At 43.8% G+C, this 27,914-nt stretch overlaps 1 protein-coding gene across 1 annotated transcript in view; it reads right to left on the bottom strand.

The window, feature by feature from the left end:
- Nucleotides 1-27,914, bottom strand: part of DOCK5 (dedicator of cytokinesis 5) — a 154,398-nt gene that overhangs the window by 7,910 nt on the left and 118,574 nt on the right. Inside the window, exons 38-48 of the mRNA XM_065879847.1 lie at nt 27,562-27,681; nt 24,005-24,094; nt 21,978-22,082; nt 16,293-16,434; nt 14,268-14,349; nt 13,052-13,136; nt 12,306-12,392; nt 10,103-10,279; nt 6,171-6,254; nt 5,375-5,512; nt 3,030-3,196 (exon numbers count right to left, since the gene is read on the bottom strand). Of these exons, the coding sequence (XP_065735919.1) occupies nt 3,030-3,196; nt 5,375-5,512; nt 6,171-6,254; nt 10,103-10,279; nt 12,306-12,392; nt 13,052-13,136; nt 14,268-14,349; nt 16,293-16,434; nt 21,978-22,082; nt 24,005-24,094; nt 27,562-27,681 (1,277 nt within the window). The remainder of the gene's footprint in view (nt 1-3,029; nt 3,197-5,374; nt 5,513-6,170; nt 6,255-10,102; nt 10,280-12,305; nt 12,393-13,051; nt 13,137-14,267; nt 14,350-16,292; nt 16,435-21,977; nt 22,083-24,004; nt 24,095-27,561; nt 27,682-27,914) is intronic.

Consider the following 27,914-nt stretch of genomic DNA (forward strand, 5'->3'; position numbering starts at 1 on the left):
GAGGGCTTCCCTGGTGGCACAGTGGTTAAGAATCTGCCTGCCAATGCATGGAACATGGGTTCAAGCTCTGGTCTGGGAAGATCCCACATGCCACAGAGCAGCTAAGCCCATGCACCACAACTGCTGAGCCTGTGCTCTAGAGCCCATGAGCCACAACTACTGAGCCCGCATGCCACAACTACTGAAGCTCGCGTGCCTAGGGCCCATGCTCCGTAACAAGAGAAGCCACCGCAATGAGAAGCCCTCACACCTCAACAAAGAGTAGCCCCCGCTCGCCACAACTAGAGAAAGTCTGCATGCAGCAGTGAAGACCCAATGCAGCCAATAAATAAATAAATACATAAATAAAATATTTAATTTCCAGGTAGAAGCCCATTTGGACAGGTTACTTTTGTGATATGATTATTATAATATGGAATTACAAAATTATAAATAAGTGTTAAGTCAATGGACTTAACTTATATTCAACATTAAAACACACAGTGATGCTAAATACTCATCATGTATATAAAATTAAGCAATAGGTCACAAAATGGTACATGTCATGCTTTTCCACTTGAACACAATTATGAACTCACTCCTTTAAAATATTTTAAATTTGAACATATGGAAAGGCACTCCATGTTTCTAGCAAGAAGGCTCAATATCAAAAAGCTCTAAATTCAATCCATAAATTTAACATATCCCAATAAAAACAACAGGATTCCAGACAAGTTAATATGAAAATGAGCTATGTAAAACTAGCCAAATTCTGAAAAAAAATTACTAGAAATTTAAAAACCTTTAAAATCTATAGTAATTAAAACTGCATTAGAACAAGTGCATGAACCACACAGGTAGATCTAAGAAATGGGGGAAAAGTCTACAAACAGACTAAAGAACATATTGGAATTTGATTTTTTTATAAGGCTGACATTTCAAATCAGTAGAGAAAAGATGGTTTGCTCACTAAATGTTATAGGGAGAACTGGGTAGCCAAGTAGGGAAAAAAAATTGGCTCTATACCTTACACTTTATACTAAAATAAATTGCAAAGAATCACAGATTTTATTATATAGTGAAAACCTAAAATTAGGCTTTTTGTAGTCTTAAAGTGAGGAAGGCCTTTATGATATAAAATCCAGAAGCCATAAGATCAAATATTAACTTATTTGACTGCATAAAAAAATCAGCATAACTAGATAAAAATTAGAAGCAAAGTCAGAAAACAAAGGAAAAATTGGAAATATTTCAACTCATATCACAAAGGGTCAATATCCAACAGAAAAATGTACACAAAATATCTGACCAGGGCTTCCCTGGTGACGCAGTGGTTGAGAGTCCACCTGCCGATGCAGGGGACATGGGTTCGTGCCCTGGTCTGGGAAGATCCCACATGCCGTGGAGCGCCTGCGCCCGTGAGCCATGGCCGCTGAGCCTGCGCGTCCGGAGCCTATTGCTCCGCAACGGGAGAGGCCACAACAGTGAGAGGCCCGCGTACCGCAAAAGAAAAAAAAAAAAAATCTGACCACAGTTCACAGAAAATAAAATACATACAAGCTACTAAACAAATGAAAAGATGCTCAACCTCAAACAAAACAAGAGGGATGAAAGAAAACCAATATGCAACCAAACAAAAGCCTTAGGCCAAGAAAATATTTTCCACCTATCAGATTGGTAAAAATTAAAAGGCCTGAGAATACACAATTTGGTGGCAAGATGTGGGTGAACAGGCACCTTTGTGTGTTGCTGATGGGACTGTAAATGGGTATAATCTTTATGAAAGTCAGTTTAGGAATAATTTTGAAAACTGCAGCTATATATGTTTGACAGGGCAATTTCAATTCTGGACTTTTTCTCATATTGATATACTTGAATATTAACGAAATAATATATTTTTAAGGTTACTCATTGCTATCACTACTGTGATAGTAAAAGGCTGAAATCAACCAAATGTCCATCAATAGACAATGATGGAGTGTATCACGGGTAGGGAAATCATGAGATGTCTGCAACTCAAAGGAAAGAGGAGGCTCTCGCAGTTTTGAAATGGAGTTTTCTAGTCCATTTAGATCTAGTCCATTTCAAGATCTAGTCAGTGAAAAAAGCAAGGCAGGACTTCCCTGGTGGCGCAGTGGTTAAAAATCCGCCTGCCAATGCAGGGGACACGGGTTCGAGCCCTGGTCAGGGAAGATCCCACATGCCGTGGAGCAACTAAGCCTGTGCACCACAACTACTGAGCCCACGCTCTAGAACACGTGAGCCACAACTACTGAGCCTGTGTGCCACAACTACTGAAGCCCACACGCCTAGAGCCCATGCTCTGCAACAAGAGAAGCCACCGCAATGAGAAGCCCGTGCGCTGCAACAAAGAGTAGCTCCCGCTCGCCAACGCAGCCAAAAATAAATAAATAAATAAACTAATTAATTTTTTAAAAAGCAAGGCAAAGAGTATTATATGCTGCCGTTTATAAATAAAAAACGTGTGACGAAGGATATAGATTTAGGAACTGCTTCTGTACAGATAAAGAGCTGCTGGAAAGGCACCACGGACATGAACCTGAATGCTAATATTGCTGGCCTCTGGAGAGTGGTACTGATGAGCTGGGAGTCGGGGACTGACAGGAGGCCTCTCACGATATGTCCTTTTGTACCTTTGAAATTGCATATGTGATTACATCGCCTACTCATAAAATAAACTTAAAAATTATTTTTAAAAATTGAAACAAAAAAGTCAAGCAATAACTACAAATTATTCTGAAAGAAACAAAATAGGATATGATTGGCTGGGTCATAGGGTGTGATAGCATTATGGGTGATTTTTTTTTTTCCCCATTTTTCATAACTGTTGCTACTATCGTGTAAATAACGATATTCCTCATGACGAAGATGATGAGAAAGACCCCAAAACTAATAACCCAGGTACTGTGAATGATTTCCCTTACGAAGGTGATGCACCCACACTGACCAAGTCTCACTTTGGGGACCAAAGACAAACATTAGGAAGGAGTTACCTCACCCCTCCTGGCAATTAAAGATGGAAGCCTTACCCATCAGATCCTGGTCTGGAAGGAGCGTTATCAGATGAGTTAGAAGAGCTGGAGACCACAGAGGACGTCACCGAGGTGATGGACAATCTCCGCAGTGTGGATGACATGATGTAGGGGAGCAACATAGACCCTGTGCGGTTTTGCTTCCTCTCCGTCAAGTTGGGCGGCTAAAGGAGACATGACCCCTCATGGTTAGCTGGCCTGGAATTCAGCCCTTAGGAACTGGCGCAGCCCCTGGTGGTTTGTGGTGAGTGCCCACCTGTATTGGGGTTGGCACCCCATTCTGATGGGTTGGTGCCTGTGCTGCGTCGGTTGTTAAATATTGCAAATACTTGTATTCTTTCTTTGTAGTTTGAAAGATTTTATTGACATATTATTTTGTTTATTATAATATGACATACGAGATACTTTGTAACTGCATATCACAACATCCTGACATTTAAGCATGTAGGTTGTGAGTTCATTTTCTGTATATTAAGCAACTCTCCATTTTTTAAAAATTTAAGTGTAGTTAATTTACAATGCTGTTTTAGTTTCTGCTGTACAGCAAAGTGATTCAGTTAAATATATATACATTTTTTCCTTTTCATATTCTTTTCCATAATGGTTTATCACAGGATATTGAATATAGTTCCCTGTACTATACAGTAGGACCTTGTTCTTTATCCATCCTATATATACTAGCTTACATCTGCTAATCCCAAACTCCCAATCCATCCATGTCTCCCAATCCATCCCTTCTCCACCCTCCCTGTCCATCCCTCCCCCACCCCTCTTACATTCTTAGTTATAAACACAACTTCGGTTAAGCCTACCTTGTTTCTAAAACTAGAGAAAAATTCACCCTAACTTTCTGCCAGCCTCATGAGAGAGGGAAACCAAGATGTTCATTACTCATCAATAAAATAGCAAACGCCTCTGTCTGCTTCTCCAGCTTAGCTTCTACAGGCCATTTAAAAATCGGAATACTGGCCTAATAGAAAAGTTTTAGATTGAAACTGGACACCTGAAGCTTATCCTGGTGAATCTTAGGAAATAAAGGAATACGGATATACTCTCATAAGAAATGTCTCCAGTAGGTCACCATATCAAATTCAAATGTTAATATTGGCCTGGGTCTAATAAAAACTAAACTCACTGAGTGAAAGCCAAGTCTTCGCCATCTAGGAACTTGTGTTAAAGACAAATGTTCCTAAAAGAAAACTCTTAACTGGCAACAGGTTAGGAGGTAAATTCGTGGGAAGGCATGACTGAACACTTGGGTGACTGGGAGAGATGATCAAAAAGATACTAGGGAGAACAATGTAGCAGAGATGGAGGTACGGGAATAGGGCACAGGAATACATGAAAAGAAATGCAGAGCCTTGATTTGGAGGAAAGAGGATTTTTGAAAATCTGGGGTTCAAGAATACAACATTTGAAGAGAGCAGGATGAACTCATGTTAAAAAGAGTGGCTAGGGCTTCCCTGGTGGCACAGGGGTTGGGAGTCCGCCTGCCGATGCAGGGGACACGGGTTCATGTCCCGGTCCGGGAGGATCCCACATGCCGCGGAGCGGCTGGGCCCATGAACCATGGCCGCTGAGCCTGCGCATCCAGAGCCTGTGCCCCACAACGGGAGAGGCCACAACAGTGAGAGGCCCGCGTACCGCAAAAAAAAAAAAAAAGAGTGGCTAAATGAAGCTGGAACCAAGCATACCATCAACTGTGGGAGAGAAAAGGCTGACCCATGTATCACTTCACCCAACTTCTTGGGAGGAAAAAAAGAAAACTGTAGCTGTGAGAAATGTTACAACTGTCCAAAAAAGTCATGACATCAGCTACATGCATTGTCAAATGTAATTCACAATTCTCTGTCCCCTTTGAAGGTGTGATGAGTAGGAACATTTCACCAAAATAAAAAATAAAGATTAGGAAAAACTGTAGGAGTTGGGCTAGACAGGACAGGAATAACCAGTGTCTGGGATTAGGAAACCCCAATTTCTAGTAGCGTGGTTTTCACAGTGTGGTGCCTAGCCCCGCAGCACTACCTGGCGGCATGTTAGAAATGCAAATTCTTGGGCCCCATCCCAGACCAAGTGAGTCAGAAACCCTACTGATGTGGCCCAGCAATCTGTTTTCACGAGCTTCCAGGTGGTTCTGACGGTCATTCAAGTTTAAGAGCCGCTGTCCAGCACAACAACAGGTGAAGGTTATCAAGAGTGGACCATGCCTTCTCCGAACTGCCCCAGGGTTTGCATGCCATTCCTAGGCTACTTTGACTCATTTGGCATCTGAAAAACGGATCAATATCATAAATGGTAGAAGAGACTAGAAAAAGCTCATAGGCTGTTGAGACAAAGCCTACCAGTGTTATAACCCCATAGAGCTTTTCCACTTTCTCCTTGAGTTCCCGGAAGCAAGAAGACAACCGGTCGTGCAGTGGCTTCAGCTGCTCCGTCAGCTTCTCCCCATGGATGCGGATCCCCTCTGTCAGCAGGGGCATCTGGGAAGGAGGGCATGAAAGGAATAGGATATTGTTTAGGAAGAGGGAGAGTTCAGATTTGGATGCTGGGGAAAGATGGAAGGTGGGGATGGACAAGTAAACCGGTAGACACAGCACATTTCAAACGAAAATACTGCTTCTCCGTGGAAAGCTTGGGAACTGGATGCTCTTGGGTCAAAGATGCAGAGGGATCTGCACACTGGGGATACAAGTAACCAGGGGAAGGGCTGACAGGCGAGGCAAATCCACGTGAGCCTGGGGGCCTTTCTATGCAGGAGTAACTGGTAAGTTTCACCTTGGACTGAGCTGTGTGGCTGCGTTTCCTCCCACTGTTCACAGAAGTAGTGAGAGAGAGAGAGAGAGAGAAACTGAGGCCGACATCTCTCACCTGGAAACACAAGCCAGCAAACCGATTTGGGGACTTTAATCTCCCCTCTAAGAAGACCCCTCTCAACACTGCAGTCTAATGGAATGTTCTTCCTATGTTGCTTCGCCAAATAAATAGATAGGTTGTGATTCCAAGGGTTAAAAAAAAAAAAAAAAAGTAACCCTAAACGTGCGCTTGGAGATGGATGCCCTAGCGACTATCTGGGTGTTGTGTGTGGTGGCCGCCCACAGAGCGTGGAGAGCTGTCCAGCCACACCTGCCCTGGACATACCTGCAACGCTATTAGTCGCTTTAGCAGCTCGATCTTCTCCTGGTCTTCAGGATGCTCCTGCAAGTACTTTTCTGTAAAAAAAGCCTAAAAGCAAAGCATTGGCAAGTATCGATTAGAACACATTCCTATCTGTGTATCTGACCCTAAGAGGAAGGGGAGGGAAGCCTAGAAGGGTGAAACACTTCTTCTGTTCTGTCCAATGAACCAGGAATGATTAAGTAAACATTCGTTCCTTTCCTGGGAAGCCCTTAAACCACCGGAGTGGACAATTCAAAAAGGAAAGAGTTATTCTGTAGTCTTCCTGGAATCATGCAATTCCTAGCAAGAGGACATTCTCAACTGCTACACACACACATCAAATCAAATCAGCAGAGCAGAATGTCATTCATTAAATAACTTCCCCAAAGAGCTAAGAAAAGGCCAAATGGCAATATCAAAAGGTTATTCATTAGAGTAAGCGCCTAGATCTTATAAAGAGCAAAAAATTAATAGGCCGAAGATGTGGCTGAGAGTTTTCCTGCCCAGCATTTTATAGGCTGTACCTCAATTCCTGAAGATTCATATTGGCACTTTCTTACTAATCACCTATCCCAAAGGCTATTTTGAGGACATCATGAGAAATGCTATATATGTGAAAGTCTTTGGAAAATATTAAATGCAGGTTGCACTTATTATGCTAGGTCAAGACCATGTCACCTATAACATCAATAAACATTCGTGGAAAGGTCCTATAATAGGGACATAAAACTCAAACTATAAATACAGGTGTTCCATAGGAGACCATTTTAAAGACAGAATTCATTAGGAAAGAAAAACTAAAGTCTGTAGTGAACACTGGAGCTCCAACAGAGTTCAAAACGGGAGTTATCTATTTTCTCCCTGTACCATAACCATCATTTCTGAGAGTGCTTTTGAAGACCAGCCTTCAAAGCTCCCCTTCACTCTTTTGCTTCACTAGTAGGAAAACCACCCCATCACATGAAACCCAAGAGTTCCTGAAACTACAGGATACAGTTATAAAAGGGATCAGCCCATTTTGTGTGGAAAACAGAATATGTGCAAACTCTTTACTTTGTGGGAAGATGTTACGGGTTAAACTGTGTCCCGCCCCCACCCCCCAAATTCATAGGTTGAACTCCTAAGCCCTGGGACCTCAGAATGTGACCTTAGATGGACACAGACTTACTGCAGATGTAATTAGTTAAGATGAGGTCACATGAGAGTAGGATGGACCCCTAATCCAATCTGACCGGGGTCCTTGCAAAAAGGGGATATGAGGAGACAGACACATGTACACAGAGAGAACATCATGTGAAAAGCCAAGGAGAAGACAGTCATCTACAAGGCAAGGGATACCAAAGGTTGCCAGCAACCCACAGAAGCCAGGAGAGAGGCAGGGAGCAGACCCTTCCTCAGAGGGAAGCAACACTGCTGACACCCTGATTTCAGACTACTGGACCCCAGAAGTGTGAGACAATCAATTCCTATTGTTTTAAGTCACGCTGTTTGTGGTACTTTGTTATGGCAGCCCTAGAAAACGAGTGCAACAGAGAATATAAATATATGGAATCCATGCATCACACAAAGGAAACAGGACAGCACATTTCCAGAGCAGGGACTGTCAACATAAATGAAAACATAGGATTTGCTTAAATCTTCAGCCACCTTTACCTTTCAAAATACATGCAGTTTAAATTTGAAAGTTAAAACAATTTTTTTGACCTCTGATGAAATGCACTGAAATTCCCAAAGCATCAGATGAGTCAGGGAACATCAGAGCAGAGTCCCCTGAAATTAGTTTTTCTAGCAGAGTCCTGCCTCAGAACAGAAAGGGCTGATGAATTACCGCACACACCTCCTGTGTTCCGATCACTCAGGCGCTGATTAAAGAGCTGCCTTAAAATAGGTCGCCTGTATCAATAGGTAATGATGGATTCCCGACCCGATTGCAATAGTTCAAGGTGATCAATGAGTTTACCTTTTTCTTATGTTTAGAAATGTACAAAGTCATACATATTAATTAAAAGTAAAAACTAACAGTCTTTAAAAGTTGCTGAAATAAATTTGTTTATATATCCTTCCTTTTCTTCCCTTTTTTTTTTTTCATTTTAATTAGAAGATGGTCACACTGGAAAAAACTTCATATAAAATTATATAATAGGGGCTTCCCTGGTGGCGCAGTGGTTGAGAGGCCGTCTGCCGATGCAGGGGACGCGGGTTCATGCCCGGGTCTGGGAAGATCCCACATGCCACGGAGCGGCTGGGCCCGTGAGCCATGGCCGCTGAGCCTGCGCGTCCGGAGCCTGTGCTCCGCAACGGGAGAGGCCACAACAGTGAGAGGCTCGCGTACCGCAAAAAATAATAATAATAATAATTTTAAAATATATATATAATAGTCACAGATACTGGTGTATATAAATCAGAGTTCAGGAGCATTCTGAAAAAAAAATGAATACTTGGAAAGACACATCAAAATTAGTACCAGATAGCTTATAGGAAAAAACACACACGGAAATCATTACAGCATTAAAAAAGTATTGTATTCTGGCCCTAGTATTGAATTCCATTATAACACTAGAAATTATTACTGAAACCTAACATCGGCAAACCAGAGTTCCTCTGGTGCTTTCCCAGCTGCTGAGACTAAGAAGACTAAAGAGGTTGAGAGGTTGAAGAGACGACAGAAGAAAGAAGATCACTGTAGCACTGGTAAGCCCCACTCATCAACAACACTCAAACTGGGACATCCCTGGAGGTCCACTGGTTGAGACTCCGTGCTTCCAAGGCAGGGGGCACGGGTTCGATCCCTGGTTGGGGAACTAAGATCCCTCATGCCAAAAAAAATAAAAAAGAACACTCAAATCACACATTCTGTTCCAAGTAGACAGGAAGAAAACCGACCCTGATCAAGCCACCACTACATGGCAGGGGTCATATGATGTTCCTCATATACAGGAGGTCTCCGTTAAGCCCCACGTCACTCCTGTCAGTTATGTATTTCCCTTACTTTTTTCAAATATGAAAACTGGAGCTCAGAGAGATTAAGTATCTCCCCCAAGAGCACACAGTGGCCAATGGGAAGCCAGAACTGGGTCATAAGAGTGACCGATTCTGAAAGCCCCTGCTCTTCCCAGGACATTGTGTACAAATGGGAATAAGAGAATCAGCCCACTTAACCTTTCTCATCTTTCCCATCCATCTCCTTTTCTTCCCACTCACTCTCCATGTTACTCAACAGGAGTGTAACTTGTTTATTTATACTCAAGAGGAGGACCCCCAAATTATTTAGCCACTGAAAACATACCTAGCAATTAAAAATCCTGCTTCTATTGATTATATGTAACCAAATTCTACTGAATGCATTACCTCCACTTTAAGTGATGCTACATCCAGACCCTATACAATGGAGTCCCATGGGATGAGCATTCCATTCATGTTTTTCCAGAGTAACAGATACGACACTTAGCTGAATTAATTTAATTGTAGAGCCAGGGCCAGCGTTTGTCCATACAACCAATGGCACACCATGTCAGGGTTCCAAATAGAGCGTGGCTCTGTGTTTCCCACAGATGCTGCTTCCCTTCCAGGGCATCCTCAGGTCTGGGGTCCACTTGTATGCCTTCTACCTTCCAGGGGAGAGAGGGAGTGGGAAGGGAATTCACAGCTGGTGAATCAACCAGAGGTCTATCAGATGGATCTTTCGGTGACTCTACCAGACAGTGGCCTAACCCTGGCTGGGTGGCTGATGGTGTCTAGCAGGTATGAGGTCAGGGAGAAGCCTGTCATTAATTTCATTTGCCCATTCACAAAGAGGGGAGAATGAAAATCTCTCAGAGAAGCTGTAAGAAACGAATTCACCAGCTGCCACTGGAGAAGGCAGGAGAGACACGCCAGACCTGGTGGCCCCGTGGGGTTCCCCGGACGCAGCCCACCTTCTCATAGTTGGAGTAGCCCCCCATGACAGCCGGGTCCACGATGCCACTGAGCAGCATGGAGAGGGGATGCACGGAGAGGGACCGGTCCCAGGCGTGCTGCTGGACACAGTTGCTGATCTTCTCATTGGTGAGCTCCATGGTTTCAATGGCATTCTCCAGAGGACTGATTTCCTCCTGTGACAGAGAGCACGGCAGAGGAGAGACGCTGAGCTCCACAGCCAAGACTGGAAAAAGCCTAGGTCTTCCCCTCCAAAGGCATACAATTCCCACCAAGCTATGGAGGAGTGATGTTTTCCTTGTCAAAGTCATGTTTTTTTTTTCTTTTTGGCCGCACCGAGCGGCACGCAGGATCTTAGTTCCCCAACCAGGGATAGAACCTGTGCCCCCTGCAGTGGAAGCGCGGAGTCCTAACCACTGGACCACCAGGCAAGTCCCGGGGTCATGTTTATTAATAAGGATAGCACATTTATTTGAAATGGTGTTGGTAAGCTGCTAAATAAGCTATTTAAAATCTCAGAAAGTACAAGGATGATTTAAAAATTGGAGCTATGGTAATGATTATTTCTTGGAGCAAAGTGTCTATGGAAATTTTGAGAAGATAAAATTGGAGCTGTAATGATGATTTTTTTCTTGGGCAAATCTTTCTTACAGATTTTTGAGAAGATCAATGACAACAGAGGAGCAATATATCTGACCCAAGACACCTCTGCACACCAAAAACGTTCACTGGGAAGAGTTTTGATGCTCCTTCCGTGAGAAAAGGGAAGTGATCTTGGAAGTCACACGTTCAGACCATATATTAAGTCTGCTTAGTATGGGTTCTACGGTTGGTTTACGGAAGTCAGAAATAATGGGATGCATTAGAATATTCAAGCTGGATTTTGGATGCAAATGAAATGAGATGCAATGCAGATTCAGAGAGCTCCTCCTGTGGAAATGTCTTCCAAACCAGATTCAAGAAAAACTGTGTCCTTCTTCATTTTACCCTGATCAACCAGCATGATCTCCTACTCCAGAATGGATTCCAAAAGACTCCGTCCAAAATCATATTCATACTTGAAGAATAATAATTTATCACTAGTGGTATGCAACACATCAAACTTCAGATTTGTTCAAGACGTATTTCTTGATTACTTATTTTAGCCAAGTACTGTGCTATGCACCATTGTTACAAAAGCGATTAAGATATAATTCACGGCTGGAAGGAGCATACGGTTTTCACAGGGTCAGGGTGGGGAGCTTTCAAGATAGGTAAGCATGGTAGGTAACTCTTTAGAAATAAGCCAAGGTTGTGACAGGGCACAGAGAAAGGGCATCTAACCCAGCTTGGGAGTTTCAGAGATGGCTTCCTGGAGGAGCTGGTACCTAAACTAAATCTCAATGGGAGTTAGGTTGAGAAGCGGTCAGAGGGCATGCTGGGCAGAGAAAATGTCAGAGAGGGTTGACATAGCATGGAATGAGCAATTTAGTTCCAGTAGATTCCATAGAAGGTGAAGTGAAAGAGCTTAGTAACACAGACCCTGTACGCACGTGCTAGGAGCACGGGCTTTCTAGTCTAGGCACTGGGGAGCCATAGCAAGGTTTTAAGCATGAGAATGATACAGCCAGGTTTTCACTATGGAATTCACACTCTGAAGGCAGAGAGGAAAATGGACCTAAGAAGCCAACGCAGGGAGGCCAATCAGAAGGCTTTTTCAATGGCATCAACCAGAGATGAATGAGGGACTAGAAACAGGGTACCTCAGCAGGAGGGCTGGGGGAAGAAAACTAAAACAGATTTAATAACTATTAAAGAGGTAAGACAAACAGCTTTGGGGAGTGATGAAGATGGAAAAGTCTAGGATGAATGGTGATGTGACTAGCTGAAAATAAGAGGAAGTGTTCTTGGAGAGAAGAATGTGATTGATAGGGAACTCAAAGGAGGAATTCCAAAAATGTTTTTGGGCACAGGCAGGATCCTTGAGGAGACAACACCCATTGGGTCATAAAAGAGCCATTCACTGGGAGTAATCTTTAGGGGTGGTGTTGTAACATCAGTTTGACAAAGGAGTTCTATTCTACAAGCATGTCTTTTATTTCTCTTTTGGAAAATAAAGTGGGCCAGAGGAGCTAGTGAGAACTGGAGGGGGAATTTAACAAAGGCTCTCATTCTGTTTGGAGACAGAAAGAGTTTTCTGAGTTTCACTTTCAGATAACTTACTGTTGAAATCTGTTTGACTTCAAACCACTTGAGAATCCCAGGGAAGGTATAGGCAGTCGTATACGTGGTCCTTTCAATCCACATGGTCTGGTGGAAGGAAGGAAAGTAGGAAACGGTGGTCAGTTCCCAGGCAAACAGCAAAACTCCCAGGTTTATGAGATTCTTTTTAAATTTTTTAAAATAAATAAAAATTAAAATTATTTCATATCAGAGCATAGTTGATTGTTAGTTTCAGGTGTACAGCAAAGTGATTCAGTTATACATATACATGTATCTATTCTTGTTCAAATTCTTTTCCCATTTAGGTTATTACAGAATATTGAGCAGAGTTCCCTGTGCTGTACAGTAGGTCCTTGTTGGTTATCTAGAGATTTTATTTTCAATGCCTCCTTAGTGAATGGGCCATTCTTTCTCCCAAACTTTAAGGATTCTAAGTGTTTAAAGCAGAAATGAATTATCTATTGGGGCTCCCTCGCCCTTTTTGATGGGAAATTTGAGGTCCAGAGAGGTGTGACATGCTCAAATCAAGGTCATGGTGGTGGCAGGCCCAGGAGTGGAGCCCAGTTCCTGGATCACTAGTCTAGAGTTTTCCACTGAGACAATAGTCTGCTGACTAGGTAATAAGCACACGGAAACTCTATCTCCAGGGCTGCCATCATTTCTGCTGTAGATGCTGGTTGAATGGAAGGCCTCCATTTTGGATGTCCATTTCATCTTGTTTTAGAGGATGAACGTGGTGGACTCACAGCAAACTCATTGTCGGGATCCTTTTCTCCTTTCCGGAACGGCCGAGAATATCTGAACTGCTGTACTTCATTGGCTCTGTAGTAGCTGGGAAAGACACAGCCATATGCTTTCATTTCTTTCTTACAACAAGCACTGCTCCAACAAAACCTGAGACACATCTTACACGGACTGAGTCTTATCCACTAAACTACCTCAAAACTGACATAGTCTCCACGGTGAAGGCTGGAGATGATGCAGAATTTGATTTTTTAAAAACTTTTTTTGGCCATGCCACGTGGCATGCAGGATCTTAGTTCCCCAACCAGGGATTGAACCCGTGCCCCCCTGCAGTGGCACCATGAAGTCTTAACCACTGGACTGGCAGGGAAGTCCCCGGAATTTGATGTTATTACACATCTTAGTTTTATTATTGATGAATCTATCTCACAGCTCACAATTTTGAAAGGCATATGGATTTATGTCCATGTTTGTGATCTCATTTGCATAGTTTTCTAACAGTTCTATCAATCCTAGTAGCATTTTAGCTTCTCAGGAGAAGGAATTCAATCATAGGGGAACTCACTGATTGAAGGCCAGGTGAGGTCAGTCGCTACTGGCCAGTGAATCCTTCTGAGTGGAAAAAAGAACTAGGGGAACTGAAACCTAAGAGTGAAATTCTCAATTTCCTTCCCTCTGCTTAAAAAAAAAGAAATCTCCAAATCCCTTGAGTTACCAAGCTCTCATCTTATACTGGAAATGGAAGCGACAGTTGTTATGGTCTGAATATTTGTCCCCCCAAATTCATATATTGAAATCCTAATGCCCAATGTGATGGTGTTAGGAGGTGGGCTTTTTGGGTGGTGATTAGCTCATGATGGTGGAGCCCTCGTGAACGTGGTTAGTGCCCTTATTAAAAAAGAGGCCCCACAGAACTCCCTCACCCCTCTCACCATGTGAGGACACAGTGAGAAGATGACCACCTACGAACCAGGAAGAAGGCCCTCACCAGACACTGAATCTGCCAGTGCCTTGATCTTGGACTTCTCAGCCTCCAAAAATGTGAGAAATAAATTTCTGTTGTTTATAAGCCACCCAGTCTACGATCTTCTGTTACGGCAGACCAAATGGACGAAGACAACAGGAGGTCTTCCAAACTCTAATGAATTTTGATAGACTTCTATATAAAGAAGTGTGTGAGACACATGGTTTAAAAAACAAACCAAAAAACGCACTTACTTTAAGATCTGCTCTGGAACTGGTTTATCTTTGTAGCTGGGCGGCAGGCTCATCACTGGCTTTACGGTGAAACACTGCATGTCTGAGGAGCTCGTTAAGGAAGGAAAAGGGCTGGGCCACTAAGCTGTCACAGCAAAAAGGACCACCTGTTCCTCCTGCTTTACCGATGGAAATGGTACCCACACCGATCATTCCTTTGAACCAAATGCCAGGACCGCATTGAAAACGGGCTTCCCTCAGATATTGCCAAAATGCCTTATTAAGTCATAATCTTGGGACATTTTTTGGTCAGACACGTGGCAAACAACCTTGTCTTAGGGAAACAGACATTAATGAAATTTCAGGAAAACAGGTGACTAGCAATTGTCTTAAATCATTTCTTTTGGACAAGCATCCCTCTGAATTAGCCAGATTCCAGAGCCCGGGCAATAGGAATTCCTTGTTATCTCTGGATACCATTTGTTTACCAAGTACCAGAGCCAGGCACTGTAATGGGTGCTTTGAATATGTTATCTCCAATAAACACAACAATTTCCAGGTGGATGTTATTAATCCCCTTTACAGATGAAGAATCTGAGGGTCTGAGAAAGCCCAGATCACACAACTGATAAATGAAGTCAGATGTCAAACCCAGCTCAGGGGGAAGGTCTCCCTCTCTCACTTAATGATTTGATCTTAGGCATGACTTTGTTTTCCCTTTACCAACAATGCTTCCAAATCTATAGCATTGAAACTAGAATTTAAGGCACTGGGTCTAGACCTAACATTCACTCCCAGTATTTCTCAACGTGAAGAGTGCCATCCACTGGCAGCAGAATCACCTGGAGATTTACTCAAACTGCAGAATTAGAATTCACAGCTGCTGAATTAGAATCTCTCCATGGTGATTCTTAAGTATAATAAAACCTGAGAAGCACTGGGCTATACCTTAAGCTATTATAACTTACAAAACGTTTTCACACAAATGATCTTTTTAATTTGATCTTCCCAGAAATGCTATTAGATATTTGGGAGAAACAGAGCTCCCCTCACACTTTATAGATGAGAAAACCAAGGCCTGGAGAAACTAGGCAACGTGCCAAGGTAAATTGGCTATGCAGACGTGACTCTGGGACTCCTGTTTCTACATCCAATTCATGAAGACCTCTTTTCATTCCCATCCCAAGGAGGCCCCGCAAGCATTTACTGAATCCCTACAACTGAAACAATTTTTCCCAGAAAACCTTTCTTTTCCAAGCATCCACTGTGTTAAGAGTCCACTCCACTCTCCTCTGAAAGGCAGGTCTGCCTACTGATCTGTCATTGCTGTGTATCTTTCTATAGCTACTGACCATTCGATAGTAATTAATACATATTGAACTTTTATTATGTATTTACCAGGCACTGTTCCTAGTATTTTACAGATACTCGATCTTTGCAAGAACTCCAAGGGGAAGAATGATCATCATCCCCACTTTACAGGTGAGAAAACTGAGGCACAGAGAAATTAAGTAAGTTGCCTAAAGTGACACAGTAAGTGACAGCACTGGGACTCGAACCCAGGCAATACGCTCCGGAACCCTTTTACTTATTTATCTACTATGCCACACCAGCTCTGTCTTAGCAACCTCTTTTGGAATACTGTTTACCTTTATAACATCTTCATTTTTTAAAAAGCATGCAATTGGTTTTTCGATGACATTATATGTTACCAAAAAAGAGCTACACATCTTTATCCAGGATCCAGAATTCAGAACAGGAAGTCTATTCGTCTCAGGCTCTGCTTGTGGCTATAACACACATCCCTTCATATTCAACCTTTGCTTCTCATCTCTCTCCTTTAGTTACGCCATAGCCCTGAGCTAAGAACATTAGGTTCCCAAAGCTTTTACACAGAATGGGACACTTGAGTCAGGATGGTTAAATGAGTCTGAGGCCAGGACCTATCGGCACGCAGGGATGGGAGGGAACCCTCGGCTTCTCTGGCTGGGCTGGGGCTGCTGCAGGTTCAAGAGCCCCTGAGCCGTGACCCCAGGATGAGGATACGCTGCTTGGGGGAGGACTTGATGTCCTCTCCTGGGGGCGTGGTGCTGGCCATCTTCTCAGCGTTGGGAAACTGGGTCAGCAGCCGCAGGCTGAAGTCTTCTCGCCTCTCATACTCCTTCCCTCGGTAGATGAAGATCTTGTTCTGCAGGTCAGGAGAACAAGGGAAAGAATCAAATATGAAGAGTGAAGGGGCAACTGAGGAGCCTGGTCCCAAGGAAGCCGCTGTCCTCCCCAGACCAAGTGCAACACCCCCACCATGTCCTCATTGAGCACCTGCTATGTGCCCCACAGTAACCATCATATCCGAAAGAGCTCACAGTTTATCTGCGGAGTTAAGTCACAGGCACGAAAATGCTTCATGCAGTGTTTCTCAGAGTATGGCCCAAGGATGACAATTGGTGTGCAAACAGCCTACACTGATCCACAAGGAGATAAGGAGTTTGCACCCTAATGGAAATCCAGGATGTTACCGGGCATGCTGTTTTAGTTTAGCTGATACTTTTCACGGCAAGAAATTCTCAATGAAGGAAGGAAGTACATTCATTTACTTTGAGGTGCAAGCTCCTTTCTCATCATGATCCAGTAACAGTTAGGGAACCAGCGCTTTGAGCGGCACTGCCTAGAGAACTCGAAAGTACGAAGCAAATCAACACAACACGTGAGACAGGAACAGAGAACAGGATTAATCTACAGCCGTCCCTAGCCAATACTGGAGATCACCGTGGATGGCCACATTGAAGCCTCATAGAAAATAACTGCCCTCAATACTATCCTCTCCGTTCCAAACTGCTTTTTCTCTTTAATAAAATTAATAAAATTGGATGTTTTGAAAAGAAATTTTCTAGGCCCCAGGCATGGAAGAAGTTCACCTCACAGCTGTTGCAAGTTCAAATGTCGCCATGTTTTGAAGGTTCCTGCTCATCAGACGGTCACTCAGATGAGTACTGAGTATTTAAAGCCCACACGTGATCCTTTTTTAACTAAAATCCGGGCCCATATTGTCCTGTCAAATGTTTTTAAAAACCACTTGTCCATTCACACAACCAATATGTATTGAGCAAATGAGATATGCCAGGCGCTAGGGACAGAACAGTAACTCTGCTCTGGTGGAGAGAAACAGAAAACAAGTAAACAAATAAGTAAGATAATTTAGATAATTTAAGTACCTCGAAGGCAATATACCTTCTACGCTCAACACGGAGGGCAGTGAAAATTGCCAAATCTTTTGGAATTGATGATAAAATGTTTCCAAGCCAGGAAAGATTTATGTGGATGACGCATGCATTATGCAATTTCATCACTCAGGCAAAACTGTGGCGGGTTAAGGGGTCGGAGTACAAGAAAACGCTAAGTGTATGATGTGGACCATAACTGTGGAAGGAACCAGACAAGCAGAAGGTCAGTACAAAGCAGCTCAACCTGAAGGAAAGGGTTTCCAGGAGGACACGAGACTTGATTGGATGGGGGGAGGGGGGAGGGGGGGAGGGGAGGGGAGGGGAGGGGAGGGGAGGGGAGGGGAGCCAGGCAAGGAAGTGAAAAGAAGAATAAGGCCCAAGTTAGAAAGTACGGAGTGCAGGTAGAAGAAACATCCTTGGTTGAGCCGGAATCTGAAAGGCCTGGAAAGGCAGGTCAAGGGTCCAAAGGCCTGGAAATTCACTGTAGGTTCTAGAAGGAGGGAGCAATGTGATGAAGGAGGAAGCGTAGTCAACCTAATCTATCCAACTGTAGGGATCCTTGGCAAAACCCTGTGGGGGAAGGAGGAGCTACAGGGACTGTTGTTTGAGTCTTTGGTGTTTGGTAAAGAGCAAAGGGATGGGAGAGTCGGTGAGGATTCTGAGGTAACGGCCTTGGACCAGGAAGAACAGTGATGCCGCTGACAAAAACAGAAGAGACGGAGGCCTGCTTGGGGTCAGGGGAGAGGATATACTTTTATACTTTCTGAGTTTGGGGAAATAGTCCGTAACATGCAAGGGCATTTAGGTTACATAATTCACGTGGATTCTCTACTCTTCAGTACACGCTGACAACACGTAACATCTACAAACGCCTGTACAGTTTATAAAGCACTCCCATCTGCTATTCATTTCATTCTCAAACCAGCCCTGCAATGTGGGCCTTATTTCCCTAACTTCAAGGTCAGAAAACCAAGACTTGGTGGTCATGTGATTTGGCCAAAATCACAGTCACTCAGCAGATGATTTAGACCCCAATTTTTCAACTTGAAAGTCTAGACTTCTTGTTCTCACGGAACCACTGCTGTCCTCCAGTTCATAACCATTATTCCATGTGACACAACAATCATATGTAACAAGTGTGGTAGCTGTCAATATCTTATCATGAACGATAGCAAATTTAAGACCAGAACCTACTGCAGACCCTCTACTCTTATTACTCCAGTCTCCCTTGGCCACCTCATCTACAACCAGTGTTAACGACACGTAAATAACCCAACTTTTATCTCCGGCCTAGAACTTTCCTTTGCGTTCCAGACCCATAGAGCAAATGTTTGACTCACATTTTTTGGATGTTCCAAATCTACCTCACATTGAGTATGTCTAAAACCAAACGACCTATAAAGACCCCAAAGGGGGCTTCCCTGGTGGCGCAGTGGTTGAGAGTCCGCCTGCCGATGCAGGGGACGCAGGTTCATGCCCCGGTCTGGGAAGATCCCACATGCCGCGGAGCGGCTGGGCCCGTGAGCCATGGCCGCTGAGCCTGCGCGTCCGGAGCCTGTGCTCCGCAACGGGAGAGGCCACAGCAGTGAGAGGCCCGCGTACCGCAAAAAAAAAAAAAAAAAAAAAAAAAATCCCAAAGGCCCTCTGCAATCTGGTACCCATAGCTCTCTGAGACCATTCTCTACCTGCCCTTTTGTTCATGCATCTCCAGCCTCATGTCTTTTGAACCTGCTGTTCTCACTGTCTGGCCCCCTCTTGAGAGCTGCCTGGCTTACTCCCTCACGTCTTTCAGGGTTTTGCTCAGGTGTCATTTTCTTACCGAAGTCTTTCCTATTCACTCTGTTAAAAATTGCAACTCCATCCCCACCATCTGCCTCTCCATTCACCTTCCCCTGACGCATTTTTCTCTACGATACTTGCTGAGTGTCTACCCTGTATGAGGCGCTGTTCTAGGCCGTCTGACACACTCAGATATTTATCTTAGTATTTATTTATTTGTCTCTCCGAGCCAGAACAGAAGCTCTACAATTTCAGGGATTTGGGTTTAAGACTCTGCCCCCTGGCCTATATTATAGCAAGGTCCATAAATATGGGTCTGCAGTAGGTTCTGGTCTTAAATTTGCTATCATTCATGATAAGATATGGATAAGAGCTCAATAAATATTTATTCAGTGAGTGGATTCATCCTCTCCTTTGTAGGGCGCGGCCGGATAGCCATTACGCATGCACTAAGTATGCCGCTAGGGCGTATGCACCTAATATGCTAATCAGGTTTTGAAGCAGTGGCCTATCCAAAGTCCGGCTTGCGAAATGCGATAACCATACGGACGAATCAGGGACTTACACGAGTCCTTAAGCCCTTATATAAGCAGACAGGCTCGAGCGTACGGGGTCTTCCTTCCATCCGCCCGAAACCAAGCTGTACTGCAATAAAGTGTGATGCGAGAAGAATCTAGCGTGTGGTGATTCGTCATTCTGCTGGTCAGAAGCGGCTCGCCGCACTCCTCCATGATTCTGCCCTTTCCCAGTGTTGCCATCTTAGTGGATGGCTCCACTGCCCCGCCAATTATGCAGACCAGAGAGCCAGGAATCATTCTTACCACCTCCCACTTGCTCATTGCCATATCCCATCAATCATCAAATACTGTTACTGCGTCTCCATCACACTAATCTTTCCCTTCCTCTCTAAAGCCACCTCCCTAGGCCAACCTGTCATCTCTTCCCAGAACATCTGCCATGGTCTCTAGGGGCTTATCTACATGCACGTCCCATCCATTCTCCATACCGAAGCCAGACGACCTTGCCAACACTGAAAAATCTACAATGGCTCCCTCTGCTCTCTGGATGCCAACAAAACACGCTACATGGCCCCAAAGCCCCGCACGCTCCTCCCATACTTCCTGCCTCATCTTCCCTGCTCACCCCAGCTCCCTCTCTTCCCACAGCACTCGTCTTCCACTCCCAGCCCCTGCCATGCCCTTGCCTGCTGTTTCCTCTGCCTGGAGCGCCTTTTCCTATCCCCTTAGCCTTCCTGACTCCCAGTTCACCTTTCAAATCCCAGCTGAAGCAGAAGTTCCCTGGGAAGTCTTTCCTGATTCTTAAAAAATTCAGGTATAATTGACACATAGTAAAAATCTACCCCTTTTAGTGTAAAATTCTGCATCAAGTTTTGACAAACATAACCATGACCACAATTAAGAGATAGCACAGTTTCATCACCACTTAAAATCTCTCCATGTCTCTTTGTAGCCCAACCTTCGCCCCACCGGCTCCACTGACCAGATCCAATAACCACTGACCTGCTCTCCATCCCTATGGTAAGTGTTGGCTTGGCCAGAATGTCATATCAATAAAATCACAGAGTACGTAGCCTTTAAGGTCTAACTGCTTTCTTTTACTCAGCACAATACATCTGAGATTCATCCCTGTGGTTACGTGTATCAGGAGTTTATTCCTTTTTTTCCTGAGTAGTTTTCCACTGCATGGCTGTCCCACACCATGCTGATCCCTTCACCAGCTGAGGGAGATGTGAGCTGTATCCAGTCTTTAGTGATTATAAGTAACAGTGCTATAAACAATCACATACAATTTTTACATGAACACAGGTTTTAATTTTACTTGGGTAAATACTCCTTGCTTAACCAACGCATCTAGCACAGAATTCCTGTCTTGGTCAGTTTCGACTTCATATTTGTTTGTGCGATTATTTAATTAACATCTCACCCATTAGGTTGTCAAATCCATGAGAGCAAGGACCACATCTGATTATAATCAGCACTGCATCTCTAATGCCCGGCACACAGTAGGCCCTAAGCAAACAGTTATTGAATGAATGAACAAACGACTTCCTTACTATGCGCTATAAGGAATGTATTTTCCGTTCCACTTTTTTCTTTCTTTTTTAATTAGGGGAAGGAAGATGGATAATATATATTTAAACATAGGTCAGCACTAATAGAGGCTTCTTTTCTGTGGGAGAAAATAAGAGGGCTTTTTTTTGGGGGGGTTGCTTTTTCGATTGTAAAATCAGCATTACATTCTAAAAAATTTTGAGGAACAAGATAAACATGGTCCTTCTCATTATTCCAACAAAACTGTTTTTATTTTTGTGAACCTTCTGCAGTCTTGTCCTGGGGATATTTGTTTTCAAACTAGCTCTAGCTGGAAATAAAATAAACAATTAGATACATCAATCCACACTCTTCTCCCCCACCCCCACCCCCACCGGCTGACCCTCAGCAGCAGACCAGCGGAGGGAATGGTTTTGTTTTTCCCTTTTTCAGTCCACCTGGGAGAAGTCATTTTACAAAAGAGCTGCCAGAATACCAGAGGCGGCTGGGGGTGAAGAGACCAGCGGCTCAGGAAGTGGTTTCCCTCCCTAACCTCCCACCGTGAGAACAGGGGTCTCCAGCTGCTAACACGCTAGACCCATCTGGAAAAGAAATGAAGACCTTCCCTCCTGCAGACTGCAGGGCTTAACGGCTGGAGAGACCACCCTCAGGCTTCTTACCCGTAGGAAAGAAGGAAAGCCCTGTCCGTAGTAGCCAACAGCAAAGTATTCAGGCTGAGGCCTCATTGCCTTAATGATGTTCTCATAAAATGAGGCTCTTTTTTTCTGGAAAACAAAACAAGACATTCCATAGGGAGGTTACAAGGGCACTGCTGGAAAAAAAAAAAAAAAAAGCTCAGACTATTTGCTTTGTTGTTTCCCATGTAACAGAGAGAAATGAAAGGTCTTTGTAAAATATCTTTTGGGCCAAAGAATTATCCTTTCCGTGGATCGGTGGTTTTGGACCTGCATCTACGAATGGGCCCAGGAGGGTCTGGGAATCCTTGCAGTTATGTGTAGAAGGACAGATGTGTGTGCGTTCACCTCTGGAGGGAGGGACGGTTTAGCTTTCACGAGTTTCTTGAAGTACATTCAGGACCCCTAAAAGGTTAAGAAGCACTTTCTGAGATTCAGGTGGGTGGCTGCACTGGAACAGAGACATATGAGGAAAGAGAGAGAGAACTTTCCAGTTCACGCAGGTGGTTTCGATTCAAGGCCTCGGTTCAGCTACAGGTGCCCAGAAGGTGGTGGTGGTGTTCTATTTTTCAAATCCGGCACCACCCTTATTATTGTTTTTTTTTGTAATTGAATTTTTATTTTATTTTTTTATTTTTATACAGCAGGTTCTTATTAGTCATCCATTTTATACATATTAGTGTATACATGTCAATCCCAATCTCCCAATTCATCCCACCACCACCACCGCCGCCACTTTCCCCCTTAGTGTCCATATGTTTGTTCTCTACATCTGTCTCTATTTCTGCCTTGCAAACCGGTTCATCTGTACCATGTATGCGTTAATATACGATGTCTGTTTTCCTCTTTCTGACTTACTTCACTCTGTATGACAGTCTCTAGATCCATCCACGTCTCTACAAATGACCCAATTTCATTCCTTTTTATGGCTGAGTAATATTCCATTGTATATACTGGTACCACCCCTATCTTTAATGCTTCCTGCGGGGAGCGGTTTCCCAACCAGGGCATAGAGCGTCAGCCTTAAAGGAAGCAAAATAGGTAGCCAGACCTGGGGGGCTTTGACAGCTGTCCCTCCCACAATGGTTAGCGCCAAGGTGATTATCACACTACCTCAGTGAAGGAATCTATCACAATGTTTTCTTAGAGAGGCAACTTGTTACATCGCTCACGCCTCAGCTCAATTTAGTTTGTGAAATTCATCTGTGACTCTTTGCACGAGGGCAGGAGCTGGTACCATACAGGGGCAGATTCTTTTCAAAGTGATCTTGACAACGATCTCCTCCAATGATTACATGACAATGGGTGACCTGACCTTTTGTGACTCCTCCACTGAAAATCACCCCGTGTAATATTGTGTTGCCCCCCCCCCCCCCACTGGGCATGGAAAAGGTTATTTTTGTTTCACTTTACTGTTTTGAAATAGGTGACCTGTGCCAACAGCCAGGTGTAATACGCAAGGACGGGATGACTGTAAGAGCAGAGATGTCCGGGGACATTCGGAGCAGGAGGAAGGCAAAACTGGAGAATCAAGATAGAAAACAGTAAGAAACAATAGAAAACAAACGAAAAAAACAAAAATTTTTTAAACAAACAAAAAAAAAGATTTAAAATTGGAAAAGAAACATAAAAAACAGAGCTCAAAGATGAGGATGTGGACCACAGGACAAGTAATTCTGATGAACAGATGTCAGAAAACATCTGAAACGTGGCAAGGCTTCCTGGAAGGCAGAGTGAGTGAGAGGGGAAAGGGGTGCGGGGCCTGGGATATGGAGGGGGCACAGAGGAGAGAGGGCTGTAGACGGGGATCCTGAGCCCCCTATCAAAGATAATCTGGACAAATAGCGGTAACAGCTTTTAGACCTCATTTCTCTTCATTTTTATTCTAAGCACGGTGTACTTTTCCATTGTAAAGAACATCAATTATCTTTTTTAAACTTACAAAACCATTTTCACAAACACTACAAATAGCACCCCTGCCAGAGGCTTGACGTCTTCTGACCCAGACTCACCAGGAGATCACCCAGGCCCTCGTAGTCGAATACTTTGCTCTCATAATTCTCAGCCAACTCTTTGCTCAGCTTGATTGCCTTCTCCCACATCTTCAGAAAAAGAAAAGGAGGGTTACCAGTGGAGAACAAAGCAGTCATTGATCCAGCTGAAAAAGCCACTGGAGAGTCACTGGGCAACGACTAGGGAGTCAGGTGGGTTGAGTTTCTGCGGACACTCCCAACGTTCCTCACGGCTTTGATCAACTCACCCTGTTTTCTGACATCAAAAATCTACTGTACCTTAGCCACTTTGCCGGGGGGCATTTTCTGTTAATTCTGTTTGTAAGAACATGAAGAACACCATGTGTCCTCAAACAAAGCAATGCTGAGTTTAAAGGGCAATGACCATTGAAAGTGGAGTGGAACCAGTTCCAAAGACCTAGTCTTTGAGAGCCTGAAAGTCTTGCTGGAGGGGAAAGGAAGTTGGTGTGGGCTCTTGTGCTGGTTTTGAGATGTGTGTGTGTTTTCCTTCTGAGTCAGGTTGTTTGGGAGGAGTGGAGATATGAAAGAAAGTCTGATCGTACTGTTGTGTGGAATTTGGGAAACTATTTCCCCAAGTTAGGGCACTGATTTCCTACTTCTAACTAAACTATCTACATAGTCAAAGAGAGCTTCAGGAAATGCCTCACAGCATTTATGAACATGTAAATTACAGCCGAAGGCACATATCTGGCATCTGAGGATAGCATCCCAGACTGATGAAACTCTGTTCATTTTGGTATTTCATAAAATGTCTCTTAGCTGGATACTGTTAATAACGCAACATCTGGAAATTTCCTACTTCGGTCTTGTTAACCACATGCTAAGTTCCACTGTTTCTGGCTGCCGAAGGAACGTGTGTACGGTTCACATACAGTTGTAAAAACATTTTAAAATTAAATCTTCTAGGGGCTTCCCTGGTGGCGCAGTGGTTGAGAGTCCGCCTGCCGGTGCAGGGGACACGGGTTCGTGCCCCGGTCCGGGAAGATCCCACATGCCGCGGAGCGGCTGGGCCCATGAGCCATGGCGGCTGAGCCTGCGTGTCCGGAGCCTGTGCTCCTCAACGGGAGAGGCCACAACAGTGAGAGGCCCGCGTACCGCAAATAAATAAATAATTAAATCTTCTAATATCATTTGCCAAATTTGTCCCTTCTGAAATTTCTGGGCCTGGATCATGGAAAACTCTTTGAAATGTGCCACACGGGCCTCAGCTGGGCCTGGTGCGGGAGGCCAGTCAACAGCACCATGGGGCCCAGTTCACTCCTCATTCACCAAATGGTAACTCGATGGAAGAGACAGAAGACAGCCTAGCACAGAGGTTCTCGAAGTGTGGTCCCCGGTCTCTGGGAGTCCCCAGGATCCTTTCGAGGGGTCCGTGAGGTCAAAACCATCTTCTTAATAATACTAATCTTATTTGCCTTTTTGCAATGCTCATTCTCTCATGAGTCTACAGTGGAGTTTCCCAGGGGCTATAGGATGTGTAATGTCACAACACATTGGATGTAGAAGTGGATATTCGAATCCTGCTGTTTCTAGGGAGCCAGATGATAAAGAGATTTGCAAAAATGTCAAATAATGTCACTCACATTGCTCACTTTTTGGAAAATGTGGTCATTGTTCATAAATAGATATGATTTATATTAACAGGTTATAAGTCTGTTATTGTTAAAAGAACAAGCAAGTAAATATTTTAAAATTTTGTTTTACTTTCGAAGACTAGAAATTAATAGCCATCAATAGACATAATCCACGTGAACAAAAGCTCTTGGGGGTCCTCAGTGATTTTTAAGAGGGTAAAGGGATGCAGAGGCTAAAAAGTCTCAGCAAATATATTTGCTCTCTGGGCCTCAAATTCTTCCTCAGTAAAATAGAGATAATAGCTACCTTACAGGGTTATAAGGAGAATTAAATTAGAAAAGCAGCTTGAAAATCACCCAAAACAGTAACTTGCACTAAATCGATGGGTAGCTATTTTATCATGATGGTTATTTATTTAATCAACAGGTTCCACCGGTAAAACAGGAGTGGTGGCTGGAAGTGGCAGCCCCTTGAAAAAAGTCAAATCTGGAATCTGTTTTGTTTCAATAGCACACACTTTTTTGCTCCCCCTACCCTTTCTATGCTTTCTTTCAATTTTCAATTTAAAAGTCTTCCAGCTGGACATGCTTTCTGCAGCTAATCACAGATTCCAGGACTTGGTAGCCCAGTTTATATGTTTATTTTACTTTCTCTTCCTCATAGGCATTTAAGTTGCTTGTTACTTACAGCCTAAGGTGTCAGGCAGGCAGCGACCTGGGGATGGGATGTGCCCCAGGTGTTAGCTAACAATCTCTAAAGAATGCACTGAAAAGGATTATACTAGCTCCTGGCCCTTAGCAAAATTTAAAAGGTACAATTAAGGTTACAGAAAGTGAGGCCCTCGGCTGCCCACTGTATTCTCCCTTGGGTTATGTGTCCTCAAGATAACTGATCTCTGTTTATTGTTTTTCTTACCTTAATTAATCTATTCATTTTCTCCCCCATTAAAAATATCAGAATTCAAAGATACACATGGGAATAGTAAAGCATAAGTTATGAGTCACTGTTGCATAATAAAGAACTCGACTGGTCTTTGTTCTGAGCTCCTGGGAGGCAGCTTCTAAACTCTTGGAATTTCCCCAGTGACAGGAGTGTCATTGTTATTCATGGTGGACCTCTCAGACCACAGGGGAGTTGATACTAACAAGGTGACTCATGGTGGACAGGATAGTCTTAGAATGGGGGCTCGCCTCTGCCAGAACCACCAGCCATTTGATTAGAGGGTTGGAGCCTTGAGCTATACAGCATCAGCCAGACCTCCAGGGAGGAGATGGCGGCTGGAGATGGAGTTTATTCATGTGGTTTATGATTCAATCAGTCCAGCCAATACGACGACACCCCAATAAAAACCCTGCACACAGGACTTCCCTGGCGGTCCACTGGTTAAGACTCCACGCTTCCACTGCAAGGGGCGTGGGTTCGATCCCTGGTAGGGGAACTGAGATCCCGCATGCCGTGTGGTGTGGCAAAAAAAAAAACCCAAAAATTAAAAACCCTGCACACAGAGCTCAAATGAGCTTCCTGGTTGGCGAACACATCAGTTCGCCAGGAGTGTGATGTGTCTGAATCCACAGGGAGAAGACACAGAAGCCACACACCTGGGACCCTCCTAGACCTTGCCCTGTGTATTTCTTCATCTGGCTGGTTCTGATTTGTATCCTTTATGATAAAACTGTAATCATTAAGAACAGCATTTTACAAAGTTTTGTTGGTTGTTCTACTATAGTATCAAACCCGAGGGGGGGAACCATAGGCACTCCCTCCCCAAATTTATAGTCAATTGGTCAGAAATGTGGGTGGCCTGGGGACCCCTGAACTTGCAGCTGGTGTCTGAAGTTTGGGCTGTCTTGTAGGGGTCTCTGCGCTAACTCTGGCTGGTGAAGATCAGAATTGCAATGTGTAAGTATTGCGGGTCATTTCCTCCTTTGCCTTCACACAAAAACAAACCACCCAACACTCACCTTGCCTTTGTCAAAATACGATATGATTTCTTGATACAGCTTCTCTTTAAGCTCTTGCTGGGTATACACATAGTAAGTGTCCCTCTGAAGCAAATGGGGTACACAGGGCTTGTCAGACCACTGAAAAACACACAAAAGCAACACAAGAGATGGATGCAACACATCAATTCATTTAAAGGAGATGAATGTAACAAATATTCAGCTGCAAAAATTCACAGAAATATTTGTATATACCTTTGACTCAATCATATATTTTTGATGATTTATCAAACACAAAAATTGCACACGCATATACGTATACATGCCAGGTTCAAAACAAGCGCATGCCACATGGACACTCAAGGCATTCCCAT

The sequence above is a fragment of the Phocoena phocoena genome, chromosome 6, assembly GCF_963924675.1.
Source record: "Phocoena phocoena chromosome 6, mPhoPho1.1, whole genome shotgun sequence".
Classification (NCBI taxonomy): domain Eukaryota; kingdom Metazoa; phylum Chordata; class Mammalia; order Artiodactyla; family Phocoenidae; genus Phocoena; species Phocoena phocoena.